We start from the raw sequence: 8,710 nt of genomic DNA on the forward strand, positions 1-8,710 counted from the left end.
AGCACCCGTAGGGCCTACAAAACCAAAGATTGCGTTCAAAGTCATAAACATTTTTACATCAGAATTTCTGTTAATCTACTAGCAAGTTATCAACTGGATACTCCAATGTCGAGACGCATCCATCAATAATGCCCCTTGCAAGCTAGCATTGACTTCACGGTCGCACACTTTCTTTGAATTATACAAATCATGAAAAGTATTGGCTTATCCGTCACTGAGCAGTGTAACCGCTAGGCCATCATGACACGCCACAAACTACTAGAGATGTCTAGATGCAAACTCAAAGTTGTAGTCAATCGATGATGATGATAATGATGATGTTGGTATCGGGTTTTTCAGGTTACGAAGTGTGAATTTGGGAGCCTCACTCGCTATTTTTCAACCCCGGCAGTATTTCAGAAAGATACGGGCCACATTTCTTATTCTGCGCAGAAACGTATCACCATACATTATTCATAATAAGCCTAATTGAAACTGAAGTTGGTGTATTATTAATGCTTATGAATCCTTTTAACCTAATGATACCATTAGAAGTCAAGGTAATTTTTGTCGCTAATTATTTCCCATTTGAATCCAAATCAATCATCCATGGTGTGTTTGTTAATAATTATGTGGGTATCTTGGCAACTAAAGGAGTGCCAACGTTTTTCCTAAAAGATGACATTACAATCTCTCAAAGGGATTTTTAATACTCCAATGTCTTGAATGTAAGAATCACAAACTCCTATTTAAAATTGCGTGCTAAAAAGAAGAAGAAAAGAAAAGTTGCTTAATCAAGTGAGGCATTTCTGAAGAGTATTTTAGTGCAAAGTGGCAAATGCTTAATAAACTAAAACATACTAAAACACTGTTATGGAACTGTGAATTGGTTAAATATTTGGGTCAGACTTTATAGGCCTTTTATTGTCATGCAGGACTTGTTTTTCAACAAACAACTACAAGACTTGACTCGAGTTGCGTGTCATAGTCTACGCATCAGTGTGTCGTGTACATCAAGGCACCTTCAGGTGCTTTATATACACTTCCTCCATGATGCCATAATGCGATCCAACTATATATAGTCGAAACAATTAACAAACCCATGGGAATATGTACCATGAAGCCTCAGTACTTCCATTTAGTAAACGACTTCTTACACCCTCAATATGGAATTTTAATTACTTCAACATTTTCTCATATTATGAGAGAAGATCAAACACGCGCTTATATAAAGTGGTCCGTCTTTCCTAGATAAAAATACGCTTCCGGGGGGCGACTGGTGTCGCATGCAATTATGTCCTCTATACTATCCGGAGGACATTGTTGCATATGCAATAATGTCCGCCGGACGTTTTTTTTTTATATGCAATCGTGTTCGCCCGGACGCTGCTGCATAATGCAAATGTGTCCGCCCCGTGCAAAACCGTCCTTTCAGTAAATCAAACGCCCTTGGTCGACGGCACACTATATTCATTTTTGAGCAGAATGGTCTTTTACAATTACCAATAGTGTCAAGTGCCTTTAAAGACTGACTACTATACGACCATTGGCCACAATTTACTACCGTTAAAAGAAAGAAGGTATCAAGGTTAAGTAATGTGTGGTTAAAATCGCCCAAATGGTTTAGGAGTTTCTTGTTTTTTGAACGGTTTTCATTTTGATTACGTAACCTTACGAACGAAGAAAAACTAGACCTAACGTTCTCCACAAAACACACGCCGTATCTTAAGAGCTGACAAAGAAACGAGGAATAATTTGCAGGCTCATAATTATAACAACAAGTTTAAAGGCTTCGTACTTACTAAATTGTGTATTTGACTTGCCATTTAGTTGAGGTCCAGATGCTACGATTACTCAGGTTGGCCGTCATCAATGTGCTCATAAGATAATAACATTATCATTCCGCCCAACTGACGTCACGATTGCTTAAAATAAACTTCTGTCAGAGAAACACCACCTAAATATGTCTTCAAAATCACTGCATTAGACTTAACTCAAGTCTCACTCCTCTGTATCGCCAGATGATGCTCTGCATTCCCCCAGCCTGCCTCGAGACCACAAGTTACGTTTTGACGGCGAGGGCGCACTACGGCTTGCTTGCTAGTTGACGTAATATTATGCCTAGCACCTCCCACACGAGAACGGGAATTTAACCAAGTCTATCACTGCATAGGCACGCTCCAGGGGCCAATTTCATTGAGCTGCTTAAACACAAAACTTGCTTAAGCACGAAAATAGCTTGGTTACTTTACACATGTTACAGGACAAGATTCCCTGCCATATCCATTGCTTGTGACTGGTATTTAGCTGCTGTTTACTTAGCATAAAAATGAGTGGATATTTGGCCGGTAATCTGATTTTACGATTAAGCAATGATTTGTTCGCTTGAGCAAAATTTGGTGCTTAAAGTCAACTGGAAGTGGTATTTTGTCAAAATAAAGCTTTTGTCACTAAAATATGTGTTTTGATGAGTGGAATATGAATAAACAACTAACTAAGGTTTACATAAATTAGTTTCCATGTTATTTACAAATTGGAAAAAAAGCCCGACTCGAGAGGGCGCTGTTCGTGACGTCAATCGAGGCGCGATGAATCGCATGCAGTGCCAACACAGCATAGTGACGCTTGGCGCAAGCTAAAAACATGCCCTCAAAGTTGAAACAATACCTGATTTTTTTCACGTTAGGCAATGCTCCTTTAGGTTCGTTACGTCTTTCGGGTACCTTCTTCAACTTCCCCACTAGCTGGAAAAATTATTGGGATGGCGTCATGTTTTAGAAAAGAACTTTTCTCTTCATGTCAAAATGTGTAGTGTATTCCGGGTTCTCGAAGCACGACGGCTCGAAGTATTTGCCGCACGCTGGAAAAGACGTCGGACCGGACAACTTGGCAAACTGACACCATCTTTAGTTGCTTTGCTGCATCCAGCAGCAATACACCTGGTTGACATTGTAGGAAAAATGCAAGAAAAAAACTTTTTCAAACGTACAAACTCACGTCCAGGACTTGAATGTACTTGCACGTACTTGTGTTCGATGTTCGATCGAGGCAAAGTCTTCCTCGATTGACGTCACAAAAGGGGTAGGCGGAGTCTCCCCCCACACAACTATTTTTAATTTGTTAAACATATAAATCGTCAAAAACAATTACTCAAAAAAATATGTTATTGTTCAGGAACATATACTCTAATGTTTGAAGGAAAAAATATATGTATTTCCAGGTGCCTTTAAGCAGCTCCATGAAATTTGGCCCAGACCGCATCAGTCAGTATGCGCGAGTTAACATTCTGCTCGGACAATAATTTGGGAAAATCTATCGGCACACACCCAATCTAAACAGTGCACTCCATAAACATTGTTAAGATTTTACAGAGCGTACAGTGTTTAGAATTTAAAGGCAGTGGACACTATTGGTAGTTACTCAAAATTTAGCATTATACCTTACTTGGTAACTAGTAAGAGGAGAGGTTTGTGTTACATTGTGAGAAACGGCTTCCTTTAAAGTGACGTAGTTTTCGAGAAAGAAGTAATTTTCCACGAATTTGATTTCGAGACCTCAAGTTTAGAATTTGAGGTCTCGAAATCAAACATCTGAGAGCACACAACTTCGTGTGACAAAGGTGTTTTTTCTTTCATAGTTATCTCGCAACTCCGACGACCGATCGCGCTCAAATTTTCAAAGGTTTGTTTTTTTATGCATATGTTGAGATACACCAAGTGAGAAGACTGGTCTTTGACAATAACCAATAGTGTCCACTGTCTTTAAAATTGATGCGTGTCCAGTTTGGTTATTCGTTTTGTTTGTATTTTGTTTTCTGTTTTCTGTGTACAGCACAGAGGAAGAGTCCTGTACGATCGTCGTGATAAATAAGTGCTCAATTTAGTACTTCTGTCTCTTTAATTCAATTCAATATATTAATTCAATTCAACTAAAATCAACATTTATTTCCATATTGGTGAACAGAGGAGAAGATGAAAGCCATTGGACACAGTATTGTCCAAGGCCCACACTTCGTGTTTCACAACTAATAACAAACCTGTGAAAATTTAGGCTCAATCGGTCATAGGAGCAGGGAGAAAATAACCCACCCTCGTTTTCGCACGTTTTGCCGTGTCATGTCATGTGATTATTATAAATCCGTAATTCTCGCTGTCGAGAATTGATGTTTGTTTTAATGTTTTCTCAAAAGGTAAAGCATTTCATGGAATAATATTTCAAGAGAAGTCTTTCACCACTACCTTCTGTAAACCCTGTGCGTTATTTGTAAATCTGTGAACTTAATTTTTTGTTTCTGTACCGAAAGGGTCCGATGGCTTTAATTCAATTCAATTCAATTCAATTCAATTCAATTAAAATCAACATTTATTTCCATATTGGTGAACGGAGGAGAAGATTACAACAATTTTAGTAAAATAAATTTAGTCAAAGACTGTCGAGAACTGATTAGAAAAAATATTGAATAACAACAAATTAATAATGAAATGAAAATAATATACAATGTCATGGATACGGAGTATCCAATATGTATGCGTTTTACCGAAGCCAAAAGGCGGTGTTTTGAAAATAAATACAATGGCACTGACAAAATACACAACGAAATAATTTCAGCAAAAAAAGAAAAGGAACAAACAAAAACAAATTTACAATTGAACTTAAAGTGGAGTAGACCTACGTTGAACGAAAAAATAATAATAATTTATTATAATAAAACCAAAAGGAAGGAGCTATGATAACAAAACCATGAGATTATAACTTTTGGATAAAGGGAAACCTAATACTAAATAACTCGACTTTGAAGGGGATACAAAATGGAGAGCAGAAACACAACTTTCATTGGGGTGATTTTTCACGGCCGTCAGCAGTTTTAATCGTTGTGGTTTGAAATCAAGCCCCGACCACCTTTTACATCATAACCAGAGATTAGCTAATTTACGTTATATTTAAAATCCATAATGTGATTTTTCAATCGATAAGTTGCGCCAAAGCATGGTCAAACGTTCCTTTACAAGTCGTATCACCTTTCACCCATGGAACAGATTCCTGTGAAAGACAAATATTAAGTAAATGTATTTATTTGAAAAGCACTATAGACGCATTTGGTAAATATCAAAGACCTGTATTCTCACTTGATGTATCAAACATATGTATGAAAATAGCTATCCCGTGAAATCGAATTGCAAGAGAATAATGAAAATAAAAATAACTTTGTGTACTTTCAGATGCATAGTAAAGGCTTCAGCTGGAGTCTTATTTGAGTGCAAAATTACTTCTTTCTAAAAACAAATACGTTACTTCAGAGGGAGCCGTTTCTCACAATGTTGTATACTATCAACAGCTCTCCATTGCTTGTTACCAAGTCAGTTTTTATGTTAAAAATTATTTGTAGTAACGTAACTACAAATAGTGTCCAGTGCCTTTTAAATGAACACGTTGCCTTGGATCGGTCGAGTTGGTCTTTGAAAAGCGTTTGTAACCGTTTGTTATAAAATGCATATGGTTGGAAACATGTTTTAAAAGTAGAATACAATAATCCACACGAATCTGCCTCGAAATTGCACAGCTTTCCTTTTACCTCGTCGACAAACACGGTCGGCCAAAAAAGGCCGACCATGTTAGTTCGCAAAGCAAAAGGAAAACTACGCAATTTCGAGGCAAACTTGTGTGGATCATTGTATTCTACTTTTAAAACATCTTTCCAACCATATGCATTTTATAACAAACGGTTACAAATGCTTTTTATACTGCCAATTAGTCAGATCCAAGGCAAGGTTCCCTTTTAACTCACTTTACATGCTAAAAAAAAAACCCGGATCCAACGGTTCACTATTGGTGTAATTACAGAAGCACACATTGACTCGAGCTTTAATTGTAACACTGATATTCTTATATATAACGGATCGCCACGTGTGAGTTCTGTAGCCGAGGTCCTTTTTGTCGGAGTCCGAGTCTCTCAGGTCCATGTCCCCGTTGTCCGAGTCTCATTCTACACCCAAAAAAATAGACTCGAGACCGGTCTCGAAGGGGAGACCGGTCTCGAGTCCTCCAACAGTGCCGATGGTTTTTATTGTTTAAAGCCATTGAACACTTTCGGTACAGGAAAAAACCCAAAAAGAAGTTCACAGATTTACAAATAACTTACAGGGTTTACAGAAGGTAGTGGTGAAATACTTCTCTTGAAATATTATTCCATGAAATGCTTTACTTTTTGAGAAAATAGTAAAACAATATCAATTCTCGTTAACGAAAATTACGGATTTATTTTAAACACAATCCATGTCATGACACGGCGAAACGCGCGGATACAAGGGTGGGTTTTATCGTTATTTACTCCCGACTCCGATGACCGATTAAGCCAAATTTTTCACAGGTTTGTTATTTGATATAGAACTTGTGATACACGAAGTGTGGGCCTTGGACAATACTGTTTACCGAAAGGGTCCAATGGCTTTAAAGGCAGTGGACACTATTGGTAATTACTCAAAATAATTATCAGCATAAAACCTCACTTGGTAACGAGTAATAGGGAGAGGTGTATAAAACATTGTAAGAAACGGCTCCCTCTGAAGTGACGTAGTTTTCGAGAAAGTAATTTTCCGATTGAGCTCAAATTTTCACAGGTTTGTTATTTTATGCATAATGTTGAGATACACCAACTGTGAAGACTAGTCTTTGACAATTACCAATAGTGTAAGGTGTCTTTAACTGTTATGGTTTGCCATAATTATAATTAATATTTACACCTTAAACATTACCTTTACTCTTTGCACTGCAACGGCAGCTTTAAGCAACCTCTGACTGGAGATGCAAGCTTAAAAAAAGGATGTGGGTTATCCCCATCGGCAAGTTCGAAGCAAACGTAGGCCTTGTCCCCATCGCAACCACCCATTCCGCTCAGAACAGCGTCGGTCTTTATGTGCAAGACGCCTCCAGACAGCGGTGTGCTACTCTGTGCCGATGACAAACTTTGTTTGATATCTGGCGCTCCAGATGCAACATTTGTTTTGCTGGCTGAGAGTGAGAGCTGCCACAGGCCGGTGCCTGCCAGGTCCTGATCAGTTGACTGATACACCGTTGCTTTGACCCAGAAGGAAACCCTCAGATTTTTCACACCAGGAGCTGCCCCCCACGATGAGCCGAAATTGGCAGTATGAAATGAAACGTATGGTATGACTGAAATATAAAGGACAAATACATTAAGTCATTAGGGTGATCGTCAAGATTATTTAGGAGAACAAAATACGAAGAAAAAAAACTGATCTAGGGCCTACCGTCTCCGTTGACCATGTCAGAGTATACAACAAGCACGGCTCCGGCAAGCAGGAGCAACGCCCAGGCTGAGGGTAGTCTTGCCATTTTCCCGTTGTCTTCTCGATAACCCGCGTGAATATACAGATTCAAACTTGGTTACATGTGAGCTGGGTAATGAATTCTACAACAAGTGGGGACCGTTGTGTTTGCGATTTTCTTTTGATTTCGCTGCTGCCAGTGGCTAAGCCTCCTCATTCAGTCGAACATGACCTTTCGAAGGTTCTAATGTCTATTGATGACCGAACGTTTTTAACATAAATAGAACATCTGAAAGATTCACACCTAACAAGGTGAAAAGATGTGATTTTCAATATTATTAAATCATCAATGACAATCAACGATTTAGCCTCAAAACGGTATTTAAATCATTTGGGAGTTATGCATCCCTCCCCCACGTTTCATTTGTTCACATTCAAGGTCCCTAATTAAAGGTGACGAATGGTGACGTGTTTTGGTAATTCAACGAAAAGTAAAGGTGATACCCTTTATCTCCCAGCTGCACATGTTTCTCTAAAACTCTTATGTGGGTTAAGCACACGGATTCTAGGTCGCAGTGTCCTAGATATTTTCTGTCAAAATTGCAGTCTTCTTTTTCATCACAGGCTTCAGTATAAGCCTTTTTGAGATATGGCGGACACAATGCTACAACACTATAAGGTTTGGGTAGGTCTGTCTGTGTACACCCAAACCAAACAGTACACTAGCTCCTATCACGTCCGCCATATCTCAAAAAGGCTTATACTGAGCGTGCCTCCTTACAGTGGACCCTGCAATATCTCGGTGCCAATAATTGTGGTTTCGATGTCGTCACAGCCGTATCCTGACGTGTGGATTAAAATAGTAGTATAGTGCCATACATCATGTATTAAATAAGGGACTGAAAGGGTAGCGATGAGTTCTTAAACGGTCATTTAAAACCGGCAGCAGGGTGGTTGCCGTGTGATAAAGGCCCGAGCCAAATGCGAGGGCCTTGATCGCACGGCAACGACCCTGAAAGGTTTTAAACGGCAGTTTAAGAAAGGTCACTACTCTTTTATTCCCATTCATAAATGTCTTTTTGGTTAAAAGTCGTAATAAAGTATTAAAGAAACTCTGTAAAACTTATCCGTTTTGCGACGTGATTGAGCTCTGTACGTCCGTGTGTTGCATAGTTATGACTGAGACGACAGTTTTAGGATCCGTTCGTGCGCATAGTCTTGGTGCAAAACGTTTTTGATTTCCTTTCACACACAGCGCGGCCAACTCACCGACAGCGCCCGCATCGCCTGTAACGAGAAACGTCTTGCACCAAGACTATGGCGTAGTTTCAGAAAACAACCGGTTATAAACAGCTGGTCATTATTAACCGTTTAAACACCCCACGTGACGCGCTCTCCACCAATAGAAAGAGCGAAACTGTCTGAGGTAATTATGGATATAAAAT

General features: G+C 39.0%; 1 protein-coding gene across 1 annotated transcript; it reads right to left on the reverse strand.

The window, feature by feature from the left end:
• Positions 1-4,373: 4,373 nt before the first annotated feature.
• Positions 4,374-7,381, reverse strand: LOC139942286 (uncharacterized). Its single transcript, XM_071939095.1, has 3 exons — positions 7,248-7,381; positions 6,732-7,149; positions 4,374-5,019 (listed from the first exon to the last, which is right to left on the reverse strand). The coding sequence occupies exons 1-2, from the start codon at positions 7,330-7,332 to the stop codon at positions 6,734-6,736; spliced, it is 501 nt and encodes a 166-aa protein (XP_071795196.1). The 5' UTR covers positions 7,333-7,381; the 3' UTR covers positions 4,374-5,019; positions 6,732-6,733.
• Positions 7,382-8,710: the final 1,329 nt, after the last annotated feature.

The sequence above is a fragment of the Asterias amurensis genome, chromosome 1 (genome assembly GCF_032118995.1).
Source record: "Asterias amurensis chromosome 1, ASM3211899v1".
NCBI lineage: Eukaryota > Metazoa > Echinodermata > Asteroidea > Forcipulatida > Asteriidae > Asterias > Asterias amurensis.

What these genes read in the sequence shown, in the direction of transcription:
- LOC139942286 (XM_071939095.1), bottom strand. Translation starts at nt 7,332, where the DNA reads ATGGCAAGACTACCCTCAGCCTGGGCGTTGCTCCTGCTTGCCGGAGCC. An exon ending in TGACATGGTCAACGGAGACG is followed by an intron (nt 7,150 to 7,247) that starts GTAGGCCCTAGA and finishes TTTATATTTCAG; the next exon opens with TCATACCATACGTTTCATTT.